General features: G+C 37.8%; 4 protein-coding genes across 4 annotated transcripts in view; 2 read left to right on the forward strand and 2 right to left on the reverse strand.

Moving 5' to 3' along the window:
- Positions 1-391: 391 nt before the first annotated feature.
- Positions 392-3654, forward strand: LOC144653032 (carbohydrate sulfotransferase 11-like). The gene is made up of 2 exons (XM_078512943.1): positions 392-457; positions 2794-3654. Exons 1-2 carry the CDS (start codon positions 410-412, stop codon positions 3652-3654), a joined length of 909 nt encoding a protein of 302 aa, XP_078369069.1. The 5' UTR covers positions 392-409.
- Positions 3655-5452: 1798 nt separating this feature from the next.
- On the reverse strand, positions 5453-6613 carry LOC144655027 (trace amine-associated receptor 2-like). The gene has a single exon (XM_078515247.1). It carries the CDS (start codon positions 6611-6613, stop codon positions 5453-5455), a length of 1161 nt encoding a protein of 386 aa, XP_078371373.1.
- A 2162-nt stretch (positions 6614-8775) lies between these two features.
- LOC144654517 (carbohydrate sulfotransferase 11-like) lies at positions 8776-12249 on the forward strand. The gene is made up of 2 exons (XM_078514668.1): positions 8776-9388; positions 10694-12249. The coding sequence occupies exons 1-2, from the start codon at positions 9257-9259 to the stop codon at positions 11552-11554; spliced, it is 993 nt and encodes a 330-aa protein (XP_078370794.1). The 5' UTR covers positions 8776-9256; the 3' UTR covers positions 11555-12249.
- Positions 12250-14950: 2701 nt separating this feature from the next.
- The window catches only part of LOC144653016 (dynein axonemal heavy chain 3-like), a 75872-nt gene continuing 71356 nt past the window's right edge, over positions 14951-19466 (reverse strand). Inside the window, exons 93-97 of the mRNA XM_078512911.1 lie at positions 19291-19391; positions 18975-19037; positions 18539-18586; positions 16851-16911; positions 14951-16254 (exon numbers count right to left, since the gene is read on the reverse strand). Coding sequence (XP_078369037.1) covers positions 16109-16254; positions 16851-16911; positions 18539-18586; positions 18975-19037; positions 19291-19391 — 419 coding nt within the window. The 3' untranslated portion in view covers positions 14951-16108. The remainder of the gene's footprint in view (positions 16255-16850; positions 16912-18538; positions 18587-18974; positions 19038-19290; positions 19392-19466) is intronic.

Raw genomic sequence — 19466 nt, forward strand, 5'->3', positions numbered from 1 at the left:
ATGTATAGGGTGCAAATAAAGTTGTTGTTGTTGTTGTTGTTGCTCGCACTCGTTTTTCGCTCTCCCCCAACTACCGAGAGCCTGGAACAGGCTAGAACATCACTGACTCAAATAAAAACCGGTTTTTCGTAATCTGTTCATTTGCAAGTTCACCAGTAGTACTCTTTGGTTCTGATTTAGTCTCTCTCTATTTGTGTTTCGACATTTTTCTCTCGTGACACTACGACTCTAAAATTCCGAATTTTTCTTGTTTAATACCATCCAGAAAAGCCGTGCAGATTTAAGCAATCTTCCTGCATCTCCTGGTTTTATACACTTTGAGGGTTTGATCAGTATTGAGATGATAAACAGACGTTCTCGTGTCATTCGACTGGGATTAATATCCCTCATGCTGACTTGTCTGTTTTCCATGCTGGCGTGGGTCATGAAAACGGATCAAAGGTCTGACTATCATAAGGTATGTTTACAAGGTAAATCATGTTCCCTTTAGAAGATTTTAAACAATTAAAAGTCATTTGTTTTGTCTAAGGAACCGAGCGTTTATCACGTCCATTTAAAGAAAGTGGGTGAGAGGATCACTTCGTCTCTACATCAAATCAAAAAGGTTACACAATTGGCAACAAGAAGATATTTTTTACGGTTTTTTGTAAGTGAAGACAAGTAATACCAGCTCTGTGTCAAAGACGGAGAAAATGCCATGTGGTCGACTAATTATTAGTACACTGCGAGAAAATTAACGACAGGTTCAGTTCGCATTAGTAAAGATCTTTGCAATACCCTTCCATGATCCTCAGTCAATGTTTTGGCACAACCATTGCAAGAACTTGATATCCTCGAAGATCTTTGGTAGAGGGTCCTGAAGGGGTAAAATGGGAACTGGGATTTGCCTATTTTGACTGGGATTTGCGTTTATTTTCACTGGGAAAATGGGATTTAGGCAACTGGGACTGGGATTCGGAAACAAAAAATGGGAATGGGAAGCATGTCAGTACATGACGAAACCTGCATATTTTGCGCTCTATAATATTCTTAAAGTCCGGCATAGACAGTTAAAACGCTGAAAATTAAATCTGAAACGAAACCACTACTCTGCACGAGTGTCCATCAAGCATCGATCAATTTTCGTGTAAGTGATTTAATTACTCAGCGGAACTGCTGACTGAGCATGGGAACAAATGGAATATTTAAAAGAAGTGATAGTAAGTTTTACAGGGTAGTGGTAAGTAAGGGATAAAAACTTGATAGCTTTAGTTAAAGCTACTGAAAATTTCTATCATCTTCTACAAGACAAACGAACAAATGAAAAGTGATGTTCTCAACAGTATTGGTGATAATATAACTAGCAGAACATGATTTTGGATAGTCCATTCCCTGAACTATCTCTTCTGCGACCCAGGTGCGAGACGGGGACAGTCTAGGATAACTTGCATGTTTTATGCATGTGCATGCTTAAAACAAACCAATGAAAAACCACAGAGACATGTGGCGTTTCTTACATGCAACGTGTGCGCTAGGGTAAAAATAGTTTTGCTAAAATGAAAAACTCAACTACGCAACAAATAAGCGCGACATCTACAAGAAAAATTGTCATAACCTTTGTCTAAAGCCGTAATACTTACTTACCCACTTACTTATCCTCATCGGGCCCATGAGGACTCCTGAGGCCGGCCAGAAAACTGCGCCATCCATCCCGGTCCGCCGTCGATGCGACAGCAGCCCAACCCAGCCGGTTTCTTTCTGTCTCCACGGTAATGAATCTCCGTAATGAATAGGTATTAAACCCACAAGTACTAAATTTTTAAATTTAACATCTGTGCGTGCGTTTCCAAAGGTGCTGTCGATTATGGTTTGGTTTCTTCAGCTTCCCCCCTTTTTTGGGGGGGAGGGGGGGGGTGGGGCTGACAGATTTCTGAGAATTCGCATGCAGGTCAATATTTCTGGACTCGCTCAACGACGCCTCTACCTGGGTTCACCGAAGAGAGAGTTCAGGGAGTGGACTACATTTAGGACAATCAAAACAACAAATATATTACGCTTAAGTCCGGTTTTCCATACACTGGGAATTTTACTACTGGGAATGGGATTTGGACAGAAAATAGACTGGGAAATGGGATTTGGGCAAAATTTGGGCTGAGAAATGGGATTTGGTACCCCCCCCTTCAGGACCCTCTTGGTAGGCGGGAATTCTGAAGATTCTTATTAAAGGAGCTATGTCACGGGGATTTTGCATATTTTTGGTCTAAACTGTTCTGAAATAAGTAGTAGACAACTTAGCCCATAAAAAACAGTATCTTTGAACATCTAAGGGAAGATATAACCTTAATTTGCGGATACAAATCAAGCTACGGCTAAAAATATCGATTTTTTTGAAGACGCGCGGAAACAACTTACTTATTTACTTTTTCAAGTTGCAAACCATTTTCATCCGAGCCATCCGTAGCCAAAGATGCTCGTTAACAGTTTCAGTGCTCTAATATAGCAATTTTTAATAAAAATGGACTATTATTTTTAGGTTTCCTGTGACGCAAATATAAATTTTGGCTGTTTAAAAATCTGGTATAATCCGTGACATAGTCATTTTAAAGACCCTTCACGGCAGGATGTCTAGCGGTTATTCTCAAGAATCATCTATATGATCCTCATGATCTTCTAAGATCCTCGTCTAGATCTTTGGAGATACGTGAAGAACCTTAAAGGATTTTTTTATTTCTCAGAGTCAGGCTTCTGATCGAAAAATAGATATTCCTTCAACTAAACAAATAAATAACAGATTTATTTTTTGTTTTATTGCAGTTGTTTAAACAAACATTCTTAACTGAAATGACTTCCAAGCAAAACGAAACAACAAAACAGATAAAGGACTATTGTGCTAAATATGCAAAAGATTCAAATGAAAACGATCTCGATTTGTCGAATCTTATTGTATCGGAGAAGTATAAACTTGTGTACTGTTCGGTACCTAAGGTAGCCTGTACAGTTTGGAAGCGAGTTCTGGCCGATTTAGAGGGCATCAACGTTACAAAAAGCATTCATGACGAGATTAAAGGCAAACTGAGACTTCTAAGTAATTATACCACGGAAGACCGTAAAAATATTCTTAAGACCTACAAAAAGTTCATGTTCGTTAGAGACCCTTTTGAACGACTTCTATCGGCATACCGAAATTGCTTTTGGGGAAAGTTCAAGCGAAACCATGATGGTTGGAAATTCTATCGGAGGGGAATAAGAGACGTTTTGGCCAAACGTAGTGGTCTTGCTATCGATGTACATGCTGATAACACAACCTTCGAACAATTTGCAACTTATTTAGTTCTTCGCTGGAGGGAAGGTGGCTTATTTCAAGTGCATTGGCGTGAACAGCACAAGTTATGTCATCCATGCCACATACAGTTCGATTATGTCGGCCATTACGAAACACTGGTAAATGATGCACTATTCATTTTAAAAAGGACTAAACTGGAGAACAAAGTGTTCTTTCCAGAATGGCGGCCAAGCAACACCAGCGCCTTGATGAAGAATTACTATTCTACCCTGTCACTGCTAAGGATAAGACAAGTGTGGAATATTTACAAAGAAGACTTTGAGTTGTTTGGTTATACCTACCCAGGATCCGTGCAGATAGTGGTCGACAACTTGATTAAGGAGAAGCTTTAAAGAACTTACATAGCAGTTTATCTTAATATTATATCTGATACCTTTAAAAAAGGTTAGCTCATGTTGTTAGCGACCTATTAATAATGGTTAAGTAAAGGACAATTCGCCATTCAGGAGACTTCGGAGAGACTGAGCACCAGTATTTACCACAAGGATTTCTTTGATTTTTTGGATAAGCAATGTGTGCTTTGATTTGTCATCACTGGTTGCCTTTGGAAACCGTTGACCAATCATTGCTCAATCTGGTTTCCAAAGGACCCAAGAAGTCACCCGGAAGTCCTTGTTGTAAATGCTGGTGCTTAGTCTTGCGAAGTTTCTGGAGTAAATTTTTGACCCATGGGAGTAGGGACGAAACACAAACCACAAACAAATGCGTAAACAGCATATTCTTTTTGAAATAAGTCCTGTTTAGTTTTTCACAAACGAATTATTCCGAAAACGATTTCAAGAAAATAATGTGGTGGTCATAGACTGTACAATCAGTAAAGTAGATTCTATTATTAATATTATTCGCTTTCAGTTAAATCATTTTTAGGTCACTTCTAAATTATGATCACGTCCGAAAATTGAAAGATGCGATTTATGTCTCCTTTCCCAGATTCAATTAAATACTAATTTATGAATAAGCTATAGTCAATTATTTGGTCAACTGCTGAGCTTTGTTTGCAAAGAGTGCTAAAAAAATGTAAACCAGTCAAGTGTTGGGATAAATTTTGGCCACACGAGGTGGCCAATTTATTGATTAAAACCTACATAGTCAAATAAAATTAATTACCAACGATTCTTTTGTTCGCAAAGCTCTAGCAAAGGTGAGGGCACGAGAAAAAAAGTAGGCCCGAATCAAAATACCCAATACAACTAAATAAAACTATACGAGGTGAGGTGGAGGAAGGGTGGAGGAGGGTTGAACTCGCAGAGTGTTAGGACTGGAGACAAAGAGGACGAACTCGATGAACATGCCACGTCTTATAGCTCTCAATGGAAATGAAGCTATGTAGTTTTCCGTCTCAACTCGTGACTATTGCTCAATAAACTTTTATTGTTAGTAAGGTCACAAGATAGTCTTGTGACTATTGCTCAATCCTATTTTTCGTTGAAGACAAAATACACTCTATCCCCCTCTGGTTGAACCCTGCACTGCCATTCTTCCCTAGCTTACCATATTTGTTAACTATTAACAAAAGAAGTGGGTAGGAGTCATAAACATTTTTATTTGGCAGCAAATAAATTCATAAAAAGATCCGTTTTTTGTGACAGTTAAGAAACACGTTCATCCGGGACATGACAATTTTCAAAAATTCTTTATCTCCTAAACGAAGTACTGAATCGATGCCAAAATTTGCATAGGGTTTTATGTGTAAAGAACAGCTCAGTAAGATAAAAATTGAGATTTTAGAATTTGGACGACATCTGATGAAAGCGACTATTCAAAGTTGCAGTTCAGTTGCCTTTGTTCATGTTTCCGTACACAAACACCTGGCCTGAAAGCCCTTCTACCATACATTTGCGAATCCCAATCTTTCACAACGATCTACAGTAATTTATTCGAAATGCGTTATAAACTTTTAACAGCCCTTTCATTTATTTCCCAATCTAGGCTTGCTTACTAGAAAACTTTTATTACACTTAAAAAATACCGTAAGTAAATAAACAAAACAAGCACAATTTTACAGAACTGCACACATTTATTTGTACCATCTTTAACAACATTTTGTAGATACCGATATTCCTTAATTCGCAATAAGAGAAAAATAGTAAACATTAAAGTTGGGCGTACCAATTGCAATATTTACAAGATTTAGTTATCCATTTCCTCGATATGTACAATTTCGTCCGGATTAAGATTACTGAATGACAGCAAAACTGGTTCCTGGTTTACTGCAGCCATTGAAAAAGCCTCACAAGCGGAAGGCTGAATTTCGGGTCGATGGCGTTGTATTTCTACCATCTCAATGTCTGGTGCTCTGTTTTCTGGCTGTCTTACATGAAAAATCTCAAGAAAAGCGCGTCGCAGCTTCTTATTTCGCCAACAGTAAATAATAGGGTTAAAAACGGAACCCAATAAAATGGAAGTCGAGGTCCAGAGGAAAAATATCGTTCTATCCCATGGGTTTAATTTGACAAAAGAAAAAGTTGCCAATAGAACAAGTATTAATGTAGGAAAGTAAGTTGCTATTAACACACCCAAAATTAAAGCTAGGGTGTGGGCTGCTTTGTTGTCCTTTTTTATCCTTTTAGCTTCTTCTTGAGGCAACTGTTCGGTTTGCAGCCGTTTCTTCTGTCGCCGTGTTTCTGAGAAAATATACCCATAGCAGTAACAGATACCAGCAATGTAAACCAAGCCGAAAATAACAGCTATTACACAAGTCAAAATCCAATATACTGAGTAGATTTTAGTTCCACTTTCTATTACTGCCAAAATAATTTCCTGACTTACAAAAAACACAGCAATGGCCCAGGCCACAAGTACAGCCTTTTTTATCCGCTGTCTTGTGACAATTTCCCGGTACCTCAAGGCATCCTTTACAGCAATATAGCGGTCGATACTGATCAACACAAGATGACTCAACGAAGCATACCATGATGCAAAGAGGGCTATGGCGAATACCGTTTCCACTGTACAAAATGGCTGGATGCCGAATGCTCGCTTAGCTAGTCCTGCGATACCAATGGGTTGAACAGTCAGCCCAACCAGCAAATCTGTTCCCGCCAAACACGCCAGGAGGATGTTGGAATTGGTCTGCAGTCGGCGCCTTGTTGTCACGACAAAGATGACCAGCGCGTTCAACAAGATCGTGAAGACGACTGCCAAAGAATTAACGCAAATTAAAACAACAAGATGTCTGTACGTGTGTTCTGTCAGGTACGTCTTATGCCAGACGAGACCTTGCAGATGATGGCATTCTTCTATATCTGGGTCAGACGAATTCGTGGATGAAGACAGAGAAACGTTCGCCATTTTCCGTTGACAATTTTGTTACAATATAGGTCAGAAGAGACGTGCGGTGCAGTTTGCTAATCAAAACAGAAAACAGCATTTCTTGTGTGTGGGTTTTATTTTTTTAACAAGACAATGGGCATGTGAGTATTGATTTTTCTATTGGCTACTTTAAAATGCGTTGTTCTTTTTTATGTTTTCCGTTCCAAAACCTGAAGCGACGGAGAAACTTATCAATTTTATGGATAATGTTGCTCCTGAACTTTTGTAGATGCCGTGAATTTTTTTAAGCAAGGAATTTGTAGATTATAATAAAAGATCTATTGCGTTCTGCTGACGGTTTCCTTGAAAAGATATCCTTAAAAATAATGCGTGTGCCAAAATTTTTGAGCTTAAGATATGTCCATTTCCTCATCTTTGTGTTTGTTTCAAAGAGTACTCTTGTGTGCTTGAAATTTGCCGACGACACAACCTTTCGGATTACGTTTGAAAATTTTTCAGCAAATTTTATTTGGATAACCTTATAGCTGAAATAAAGTTGAAAAAAACATTTGAACGGAATACGATTCTGGTATCAAATGTATACTCCATGCAAACGTCTCAACTAGCAAGACCAAAATTGACGACACCTTACATTACATGTAAGCTTCAAGAAATTTAAAATTAGCTTGCCGCTAATAAAATCATTTGTCATCTTTTTCAAGTTACGCGACTAGTTCAACTTAACTGTTTTAAACTGATATGGTAGTAAAATTTAGGCAAAATTACATTTTATATATAGTAGATCTGCTATTTTGTAATTACAGTAAAATCTATTTTGATCCCACGCCGTTTAACTGTTTCTAAACAACCATTGTTAAGGCGATTATTACTTCAAATTGCTTCATGGAAAACAACAGCTGCCACGGCTTGAAAAATTTTGTAGATACTTGACGGTGTTTTGGCAAATATCAGTGATTCTACTTTTGTGCATTAGGTTCAGTAGACATATTAACAGTTGTGCCATGAATTTATTATTTAATCGAAAGGATTTGGGGTCCTATCCTGCTATTCAGTACGCTCTAAACAATAGGTGCGTTTTCAATCCTTGTACATTTCTTGGCCGTTCTCTGCGAAAAAACAACGTGAAATGACCAAGTTCTGCGTATATTGGAGAACGTGAACGAAGACAGCTAAATTTCCGTATTTCTATTTAGGGATGGACGCTTTCTTTACATATTCAGCTTGGGCTAGTTCCTAAACCAATAGATACACTGAATACCTCTGGATAATTGCGAGAATCTCGAGTAAAATATAAATTCAATTTGCACCAGGCGTTGTCCTCGGCGTCGCCGTCGTCGTTGCTAAAGCTCCCTATTGTATCTGACATTACCTGTGGCATTGGCCACTTCAGATATAAATTTTCTGCCCTCCGACGTCTAATGAACAACCCGAAAAGCACCATGAAGCAGGATCGTCTATACAGCCTAGTTATTCATTGTCCCAAATCGAATGCGGATACACCGGACACTGTTAAAGACATTTTTGGAAATTTTAGTAGAGGAATGTGCCCCCCCCCCCCCCGGGGTATGTGCTTGGCTTGGAGAACGATGGTCCCCCTACGTTTTAAACGCTACACCCTTTCTGACATGATTAAAAAGCTAAACGTTTCAGGTTTCTTGAACGTATTATACTGAAATACACACTTCCATTTTGGCGATGTCCTACCAGAAAGGCGCGATTTCCAGCGAAACAGTCATTAGATTTTTAAGAAATTTTGCAGAAAACTGCTGATTACAAAAGAACCTGGAATTTAACAAAGGGATTTTTTAACATTCCGGGACCATACGTAAAAACATAAAATAGTGAAAACTTAAATACTTCAATGTTTAAATGTCAGAATTTCCTCGTGTTAATGTTTGCTGTACACAAAAGATAAAAATATTCTACCGACTGAATTTTCTTAAATCATAAAGTATTCACTTTTTTGGTTGATTTAAAATTAGCTGTGTTGCCATTGTAACGTATCATGGACTTAGTGACACACAAAAGTTACAAATGCGCAGTAGTTTATCTTGTAACTTGCCAATTTTGAGCTCGTCAGCTGCAACAGTTTTTACGTGAGTGCAAAATAAAGGATAGGTACTCCAAATTTAAATAAACGCTCCAGCAGCCCATATAGTCTCTTCCTATATAATTGGACTTTACACCTGCAATAAAACCGAAATATAGTGCTTTTCATCTACGGTTTATGTATATTTCATTGACTTTAATATCCAGTCATGGGATTACAGCAATTCGTACTCTCCTTTATTCTATTTAACCTCAAACTGTTAGCTGGTCCTAGATTTCGGTGGAAACCAAGGCACGCTATCATGGTGAAAATGCCGTAATGAGTAGTTTAGAACTGAACTAGCTTAGAACTGATTAGAAAGTGTCAAAAATGTGTTTGTTTCCGAAAAATTCCAGGAGTCATTGAGTTTATACACTGAACCACCGACAATCAATATTTACATTTCTTTCTCGCGGCGCAATTACCTAAAGTTTGTTTTGTGAAGCATAGCTTAAAACTGTCAAAAGCGGTGAATATTAAACGCCTTGTTGACGGCATCTAGAAAAGCCCAACAGATTTAAGCATCGTTCTTCTATCTCTTAGTTTAACGCACTTAAGGGTTTAATATTACGATGGCGAACAGAAGTTTTCTTGGGAATAGTCCCATGCGGCTTGGTGCAATGTTCATCATGCTTATTTCTCTGCTTTCCATGCTGGCGTGGCTAATAAAGACGGATCAAAGGTTTAACTATCAAGTTGTAGAAGTAAGTTTAATCATTTCTCGTTATTTCTTGACTATAGACCTTATCACCGACCACAATACTAAACAGCCTTTTGGCACATGAATTGACTCGAACCATTCAGAAAACTATAACTCATGTTGAGATTACATTAAGTTACACGACTGCGTTTGTTTATTATTCAAAGTTTGACAAAGCTCTGTTTCGCCGGGCCGGCAGTGTTTTTTTGTGAGTCTTCAACTGAAATTTAGTTAACATTTTGTTTTAAATATGACTTAAATTTGTGGTGTTATCAACACGCCAAGCCTGATCTTCAGGACCTTGGTTTCTCTAAATGTAAAGCCCTAAACCTAGTTAATCTGCACAACTCGCAAAGTTTTCTTTCGAATCGAAGTTCCCTTCATGTCTAACCCCGGCTATGTAAAAGTTAATTTGTTGATTTTCTTGTAGTTCGTAGCCAGCATTTCACTTCTTAAAACATAATTTTTCTTTTCCGATTTCATTTAAATGCCCGATATTCTTGTCTAGCTTTCTGTTTGTAGCTCTTGAAGGAATTTTAAATTGTTTACTTAAGGAGCACCCAACAATGCTATCGTTGTCAAGTAAGAAGTTTGGTGTCGCGAGGCGACCATGTTGAAGAATTCAAGATCGTTCTTTGTAAACCTTCGTGTTATTCAAACTTTTCATTCCTTTGTTGGTTTTCAAACAGTGTTAAATATGCGAGAGAAATTAACAGATTTTGTTGATATTGCTATTACGTTGATCAGATACATAAATGAGCAAATGATCAGGTGAGTTTTTTTTTTCCATCGTCGCCGTATCAATCAAAAACAATACGGTATTAAATGGGTTCGAGGATGACGCGATCACTCACACGACAAACTAATGGTTAACTCGTGTTGGCAAACTCAAGTTGGTTTATGTGAACGACGCAACAACGTCAAACAAGTTGGCCAACTGTTGGCGACAAATCGAACTTGTCTCTATTCTCACCAACAGTTCAGTTGCCAACTTGTTTACAGTTTGTTTGCCAACTGTTATTGTGTCGTTTATACACACACACCAACTTGAGTTTGCCAACTTTGTCGTGTGAAGGCTGCGTAAAGATGTCATGTGCGCGGTTCCATGTGCGTATTGCGAGTTCGCCTTCTTCAGGATAAATCCTGACGGTTAACAGCATCGCTAATCTTAAAAAAAAATCGTTAAAAAAAAGCATCGCTAATCTATAGTTAAGCCGGGAACTCAGTTATTTTTAAAAAAAAATAACCAAAAAATATTTATTCCCTCATTTGTCAATGAGTAATTTGATATTTTTATATTTTATTGCAGGTGTTTCAAGATAAATTCTTAATCGAAATGACTTCCAAGCAAAGCGAACGAACAAAACAGATAAAACAGTATTGTGCTAAATATGGAAAAGATTCAAGTGAAAAAGATCTTGATTTGTCAAACTTTATTGTGTTGGAAAAGTATAAACTTGTGTACTGTTCGGTACCTAAGGTAGCCTGTACAGTTTGGAAGCGAATACTGGCCAACTTAGAGGGCTTCAACATTACAAATGGCGTCCACAAGAAAACTAAGGACAAACTGAAATTTCTTAGTAATTATACAACGAAAGACCAAAGAAAAATTCTCAAGACCTACAAAAAGTTCATGTTCGTAAGAGAACCTTTTCAGCGACTTTTATCTGCATACAGAGACTGCTTCTGGGGAAAATTCAAGCGAAGACAGAATTATTGGACAGATTACCGTAAGGCAATAAGAGACGTTTTGGCCAAACGTAGCGGTCTTAATATCGATGTTAATACTGATAACACAACCTTCGAACAATTTGCAACTTATTTGGTTCTTCGCTGGAGGGAGGGCGGCTTATTTCAAGAGCACTGGCGTGAACAACACAAGTTATGTCATCCATGCCACATACAGTTCGATTATGTCGGCCATTATGAAACACTGGTAGATGATGCACTATTCATGTTAAGGAAGACTAAACTGGAGGAAAAAGTGTTCTTTCCAGAATGGCGGCCAACCAACACCAGCGCTTTAGTGAAGAATTACTATTCTACCCTGTCACTGCTAAGGATAAGACAACTCTGGAATATTTACAAAGAAGACTTTGAGTTGTTTGGTTATACCTACCCAGGATCCGTACAGATGGTGGTCGATAACTTGATTAAGGAGAAGTTGTAAAGAAATCATTTTAGATCTTTAGATTGGAATATTGGTATCATTTCATTAAAAGGCTTTGTTCATGTTGTCTTAGTCATTTCAGAAAATTTCAGTTTAAGGAAGCTTCACTTTTCATGTTTTATATAGCTCTAGCTTTTTTAAAATTTTTAGCTCATAAGTTTTATCATATTCTGTTGGTTTTATGTGATATTGTTAAAAGAATCAAGACTTCGTTTAATGTATAATGCGTTTTTTAACAATTTCATCATTATTTATTATATTTAACAAAACAAAGAAACTGCAAACAAATACGTAGCCTGTATTTTCTTTTTGTAAATAATCTTGCTAAGCAGTCAGTAAACAAAAACTGTCAGTATATTTTATTACTCTATTTTAGATTGCAGTTAGGCAATAGCTTTGGAACTTTTCTTTTTTTTTATCATTGATACTGTATTGCAAAAATGCTTTTCTAAAGCTCTTTTTACAAAGTACAAAAATTTATCATACGCCGTTTGATGTTGAGTAACTAGGTGAACTTGCAATAACTTTATTCAGTAGGGTATTCTCAGTGGCATTACTGTAGTCCAGACCTCGCGCACGTTCCATATATATCATATATATCAGTAAATAATTTTTACCCATTTCCCAGTTACTAGATCGAATCGTAAGGAGTTCATTTTGGCCAGCCGAAATATAGTACAAAACTAATTCTCTCATTCTACGTTGTATCGGTCTCTGCTTTTCAATTTCAGTTTTCTTTTTGTCAAACCGATTAGATCACTCAGTTGATCCAACGTATACCGGTAGGAGATCGTAGACGGTTTGCTTGCTTGAACTTTTAATAGTCATTTTGTATGCCTGCAATAATTTTTTTTTTTTCTTTACCTTGAGCGCTTATTTGTTCACTGTTCGCTTTAAATCACATGGTATCTTGGCTGCGCGATGAAAATACTGTATCTGTAAGTGAGCACGGTGCAGTGACTTTCATCGCTTGTAAGATCATTCGCTCTATTCCCCGCCTTCCTCCGTGTCGCTTTATTTTCACTTTTTCTTATCTTTCTAAAACAAAGAAGTAGAGTGTTCATATACCAGTGCACACAAATCATACCACAATCGCTTGTCCTGAGTCGGCCTCAGACCCGCACGATACGTGCGGAAAGATACAAAGTTCAAAACTGGCCTTATAAAACCCGCGAGTTGAGTGTCACTGATTTTTAATGTTTAAAAAGATAATGCCAAAGAAAGGCAATGAGTTCAAAGAATGGTCTTGGTTTTTCGATGGGAGCGCGATAATTCCCGATTAGCAAAGAAGGGGAGGGGGGATTATAACTTGGATCGATTTGGATCACCGGCAAATTAGGATTTTTTAGCGGCATGGGGAACAGTAAGTCAATTACTGACATTACTGTCAATCACGGTTTGATCACGAAGGCTTTACATGACTTATTTTTTACGCGAGCTAGGCGGCTTCAAATGTCATATTCTTGGCGTGTTTCCCTCGAGTGCTCCCCTACCCCACCCCTACCAAGGACCCCACTATGGGCTCTCGGAAAAATCATTCAAAGAAAGTTCACTTTAAACCCCGTTCCATTTGAAAAATTGTGGCGAAACGTTCAAATTTGGTCACGTGCATTACAGACCTAATGCGTTTGCTATGAATTTGCTACAAAGTCCGCACTGCGCATGCTCCATATCGCGTCGTTTGGGAGTACAGTCAATCTCGTTCCCAGAGCCTGCGTTCCCCTTGACCAGCGGTCGGGAAACTCAACGGCTCTGGACGAATCCAAACCGGAACCAGGAAATCCTGGTTCCGGTTTGATCATGCGCGTGCGCCGGAGATTGTGGTGAAACGAACAAGATTTTCAACAGCCAGATTCAGACGCCTTTGTGGCGGCTTTTCAGAATAGCCCAGAGGTCCCGATCCCTGGCGCAGGCCAGAAGGATCGCGGCCTCTGGGGACGAGATTGGAGTACAGTCGAAGCTCTCTTAACGGACACTCTCGTAAGCGGACAGCTCTACTTACGGTCGCCTTGTTTGAAACCCCGTTTTAACTCCCATACAAACTCTGTATTTTTACATTCTCGTAAGCGGACATTCCCGTAAGCGGCCGCGGACACTTTCAGAGATTACGACTTGGACTGTTTTCTTTGTTTTTAAGCTCCCGTTAGCGGACACCCCAAAGAAAATCCTATTAACAACCTCTGTATCTAGTTTTTATCAATCAACTTCACATCGCCGTTCATCACAATGTTTACATTAATTTAATGCAGTACCATATTTCAGTGTTGTTTTGTCGTCATCCACGTCCGTCCTGTTGTTGTTAGCTGGGTAAGCTCCCGTAAGCGGCCATCTATCCCCTACACCTCTAGTGGCCGCTTACGAAAACCATTCTTGTAAGCGGCCAGCTCCAGTTACGGACACTTTCTTTGCGTCCCGAGGGTGTCTGCTTACGAGAGCTTCGACTGTAACCTGATGTAATAAATAAAATTTCCACCTTTCGCAAAAATACCGCAGACCACAAACAGTCGGTGTTGATTAATTTTTGAGCGTGATTTTAATATGAAAGATTAAAAATGAATTAAGTAGTGGGCGTGGAAATATATGTGATAGGAAATTATATTATCTTTCAGCTAACTATTACTCTACTACACCAATTTGTTATAGAAGTATTTTGACTTTGAATCATATAAATATATACATGCATAAATGGAATAAATTATTTCTTGTGCAGACTGACTGCTGTTGAATTGATTGGCTCTCAGTCGAACAGCAATGTAATAATTGCCTTAAGGTGGCTCGTAATGGTTTATATATTCCCATCTTTGGCATTCTATCACAGCTACCCTAATAATGTTGAGGTTAAACTTTTAGTACAACTTTGTATATTAATATAAATATATCAAAAACAAGAACTTTCACCGAGTAGTTTTTTGAGTTATTAGCCTCAAAAGGTCCAAAATAGGGTATATTTGACCTCAAATGACGTTACCATGGCAACGAATTTTGACGTCACAATGATCTCAATTTGTTCATTTGTAACAAGTTTGTACTAAAATATTTTCCACAACGTTATTAGTATAGCTGTGATAAAACACCAAAGACGGGTTTATCTAATTCTGACTAAACTATTACGAGCCACCATAAGTATCTGAAACTCTTCAGTTGATAAATACGTTACCTTCTCTAAAGTGCGCGTAATAAAGAAATTCTCATTTCCAAATGATTTAAACAATGCCTCAGATGAGATGCAATCTTGGTTGTTTGAGTTTTGGCGTAAATTTTCTAGTTTTGCATTTCTTGACTTTTTGTTCTTAAAAGAAATCATACAACTAAACTTTTATAATGTTCTTTGAATGGCGGAAAGTTTGAAAAAACAACTAAAGATGTCGAACATAAATAAAAATTTGGGGGGACGAGGTACACGAATACAAAAACACGCACTTATTTACTGACTGGGTGGGCCGGATGGGAAAATATAACAATCAAGCTGTCATGGCGTATAGACCGAGCACAGCCAGTTCTCAAGAGTTCTGTGCACCATGAATTAGAAAAACGAAACAGTCCGGATCTCCCAGTCAGTCAACAAGTATTTTATAAGCTTGATATGGCTGGAAAGGTGCAAAGAATGTCTTGGTTATTGTTGAATAACATGTGCTTGATGTATAGCTGGCGTGGGATCGGCCTTACTGCTTACGCCGGAAGCGCCACGTAAACCATCTGACCTTCACACGTCAGCGGAGATGGACAGTTGTTTCACAAAGCTGTCACTAACTTTCTCCTCTAACCAAATGCAACTGTAGACCAGCCACCGAAATAATTCAACTTAGTTTTAAATTCGGTCTGTTTGTTTCCATATCCTTAAAACTTTAAATTCTGATTACCGATTTCAATACATTTCTGATAATCACAGAAAGAAGAATAATTTATGAATCGGTTCAAGGTTGTTTCAAAGACGAAAATCAAACAGAAATAAATAAGTGTAGAAAATACGTCGCAGAGTCGGTCTAGCAATGTACTAGCATTGATCTAATGTTGGATTGTCACTGGACTAGCTGGCGATGGAATAGCAGTGCAGTAACATTTGGTCTAGCATTAGTCTTACGTTTAGCAATGCCCAGCATTGGACTAACATTACACTAGCATTGGACTATCAGTGTAGTAGCATTGGCCTAACATTGGACTAAAATTCGCCCATTATTGATCTACCATTGGACTAGTGAAGTAACAATGGACTAGCATTTGACTATCAGTGAACTAGCACTGGTCTAACATTGGGCTAAAATTGGCCCATTATGTTCTACCATTGGGCTAGTGAAGCAACATTCGACTAGCATTGGATTATCAGTGTAGTAGCACTGGCCTAACATTGGGCTAAAAGTGGCCCTTTTTGTTCTACCATTGGGGTTGTGAAGCAACACCTGACTTGCATTGGACTATCAGTGTAGTAGCATTGGCCTAACATTGGGCTAAACTTCGCCCATTATTGATCTACCATTGGACTAGTGAAGTACTGTTGGACTACCATTTGCTTTGCATTAGACTAGTATTGGAGAGACATTGCTTGGTCCTGGTCCTTTAGTCATCCAGTTGACACAGCATGGCGACTCCCCGTACAACCCAGTGATTCTCTGGTCTCTTGGACGGTAGATTAATGGAAAGTACGTAATTGGTTGAGTGACCAGTTGTAGATAGTACCCCTCGGCGAGCACTGGTTTTGTAAACTATACAAAAGAAAAACATCATCATCATGAGTATGAGGAAACAAATTCGGTGAACATTTTGAAATAACTTCCATCGTGTCACTCAAACGAGGTCGCCAGAAAATACACATGATTGTTCGAAGAAGCTCAGTTCAATTTATGCAATTTAGATGCAACCATTCTATCTTCTCATACATTATTTGTTAACTCCACTCTTTTCATTTTCCTCATTTATTTCCATCACCTCTCCAAAGTTTCTTTCTAGTCTTTATTTCTCCTAAACAAAGATCTTCTGTTCCTTTAATGTCTCGTTCCTCGATACCCGTTTGTTACATTTCTCGGTGCTTTTTACTGCGTTGATTCCAAAAAAAATTATGGTGAAAGTTGTCCCTTTTCGGGTCATTTTTTGCCACATTAACGTAATCCTATGGTTCACATAATAACCCTATATCTCAGTGCATGCGTAGAACTTTTGTCTGTTACAATCTAATCAAAATCTAAGCCTATCATGAACAAGCAGTCTCCGTGTCTGTCTGACTCTAAACAATCTTGAGACAGCATGGAAAAATCTAGAGCAATTTTATGTATTACACAAATTCGATAACGCAAATAAATACCTGGGCACGAATACGTTGCGTTTTCTTTGATCTCTCCTGTTTCCCCCGGTTTTAGCCATATCTATTATCTTGTTAAGGAAGTTTGACACAACGTCAGAGCCCACCACCACGTTAATATTAGGCGAATAAATCATACAAACGTGTGGTATATTACTTCAAATATCTAATTTTATTATTCACTATTCACACCAGGTAAACATGTTAAAACAAGTCTAAAATTAGCGACAGAAAAAGTTGAAGGCTGAAAGGAAACACTGTCAACATTCTAACAGGTTGGCTTAACACAAAAAATTTGATAGCACGATAGCAAAAAAATCCAAAGAGACTTTGTTTGTAATTGTGGTTTGTAACTGACGTCTACAAGAGACACTACATACCGCGATTTGCGTATCGAATTTCTTTTGCCGCTTAATCAAAAAGGGGGAGAGATGTCATGATCATGACCTATTGTAACCGTGTAAACCTGGACTGGAGATCCGGGATACGAAGATCCCGGATCAGCATAAAAGGTCGTTATCTGAAATCGCGATGTTATCTCAGACTGGGACTGTAGCGGATATAAAATGTTGGTTTTAATGTAAACACTAGTCACTTAATAATAATAAATAATAATGATAAAACAATCTTTTAAGAGGAAGCGCCCGTCACGTAAATACGTGGTTTTCAGGGAGGTCCTCCATGGAAATAAAAAAGTATTAAAATCTAAAAGGAAGTACAAATGTCACAGATCTAAAATATAAAATATACAATAATTGAAACTACTAAAACTACCTACTGTCCTAAAAAAAATTAATTAAAAATAGTTATCTATTAAAGTATTAAAATTGTAAAGTATTAAAATCTAAAAGGACGTACAAATGTAACAGATCTAAAATATAAAATATACAATAATTGAAACTACTAAAACTACCTACTGTCCTAAAAAAATCTAATTACAAATAGTTATCTATTTACATTATATAACGTTGTACAACTAAAAATATTTGTTCATCGTCTAAAAATGTTTATCCATTAAAAACCTTGTAAGGTATTTCTTAAAAATAGTGCATGGCATTGGCTTTCTTAAAAATACTGGGAGAGATATCCAGTCATTTATAAAACGGAAGTATGACACTCTCTTTCCGCTTTCCGTTTTAGGTTTAGGCAGTCTAGGTAGGTATCCATGTCTGGTGTTGTAGCCATGTAAACTTCTTAATGTCGATTTAAAACTTTCAAAATGTTGCAGAATGTCTCCTTTGATTGCATTTTGTACGGCGGTACATCGGTGAGACAGACGTCTTCCAGCCAGAGGGAGCCAAATCAGAGACTTCAGAGCTTCTGAAGAAGACATCTTGCCTAATTTAATTTTCTTCGCAAATTTGTTCTGAAAACTTTGCAATTTTTCCATTTCTGATTTTAGACCGGGTTGATCTCCCCATACTGTGTCGGCATAGTCTAGGTGTGGCAGCACTAGCCAATTGTAGAAGGCTATGCGAGATCTATTGTCTAACATATGAAATATGCGATTAAACAGAGAAAGGCGATGACCTAGTTTCTTTAGCAAATTGCTGATATGTGGGTCCAGCTCCATTTTGCATCCACTTCCACTGGCAAATGTGGGCCATCGAAATCAGTGACGATTACAAGCCGCAAGTAAATTTAATAATCATCATTGCTTTTCTTGGAACTTATTTAATGTCAAAGGATACAATTGGAACGGTGTCATAGAGCATCTTTGGAAGTGATTCACCAACGACCTGAAAAACGAAAACGGGCAAAAATAGTCATTTGGATAAAATGACAAGAAAATAGGGGCTGATTTCTCACTCATCTTACAGTACAACAAGTAAAAGTCGAGTCCGTTTGTTACACTGATAAGAATATAGTCCCTGATTTACCACACAACTTTTTAGGGAGAGAAACAAACGTTTGGAAACTAAACATTTGCCATGCAAGACAGGGAAGACAAGAAACTCGGGTCATTTTACACATTCAGATACGTTTCAAATCTATTGGAAAGTTGAACAGAAAAAACACACACGAAAAAGCTGTTTTTCAAACGAGGAATCGGTACAACAGGAAGGACAATAAAGTGAACAGCAAACCAAATCAGAAGACAATGGATAATATCAAAAGAAATCAAACCTTGTTTACTCTGTCCCATCTGGCACCCTCCATAAAAAGACCTTTTACATACACACCATCCTCCTATAAACAAACAACATATAAATAAATAAATAAATAAATAAATAAATAAATAAATAAATAAATAAATAAATAAATAAATGAATAAATATATCAATAAACAAATTATTTATTTAATTAACTAATTAATTAATTATTAACACGTTGACGTTTGTTAGAGAGAATTTAGAATACAAGAGAATGATAAAAAAGTACAGGAGCATGGCATTAAGGTGAAGATGATTTTAACTCAAGGAAACATGAACCATTCACTTACAGGCTTGCTGTTCATGTCCTGTTCCTCGTCCATCACTTCAAATTCAAAGCCCAAGTGGTCGATCGGAATCTTATAGCGTCTGGCAAAATTCTGCATGGCACCTAAAAATGTTTAGATATTCATTTCAGCTTTATGTTGTATTGATGGGAACGACACTTCACTCTCTCAATGCCTCT

Source organism: Oculina patagonica, chromosome 5, assembly GCF_052425735.1.
Source record: "Oculina patagonica isolate OP01 chromosome 5, crgOcupat, whole genome shotgun sequence".
NCBI lineage: Eukaryota > Metazoa > Cnidaria > Anthozoa > Scleractinia > Oculinidae > Oculina > Oculina patagonica.

Excerpts from the sequence above, each read along its gene's own strand:
- LOC144653032 (XM_078512943.1), top strand. The coding sequence starts at position 410 with ATGCTGGCGTGGGTCATGAAAACGGATCAAAGGTCTGACTATCATAAG. Across the intron at positions 458-2,793 it reads AAAGGTCTGACTATCATAAG|TTGTTTAAACAAACATTCTT; the intron begins GTATGTTTACAA and ends GTTTTATTGCAG.
- LOC144655027 (XM_078515247.1), bottom strand. The coding sequence starts at position 6,613 with ATGGCGAACGTTTCTCTGTCTTCATCCACGAATTCGTCTGACCCAGAT.
- LOC144654517 (XM_078514668.1), top strand. The coding sequence starts at position 9,257 with ATGGCGAACAGAAGTTTTCTTGGGAATAGTCCCATGCGGCTTGGTGCA. Across the intron at positions 9,389-10,693 it reads TTAACTATCAAGTTGTAGAA|GTGTTTCAAGATAAATTCTT; the intron begins GTAAGTTTAATC and ends ATTTTATTGCAG.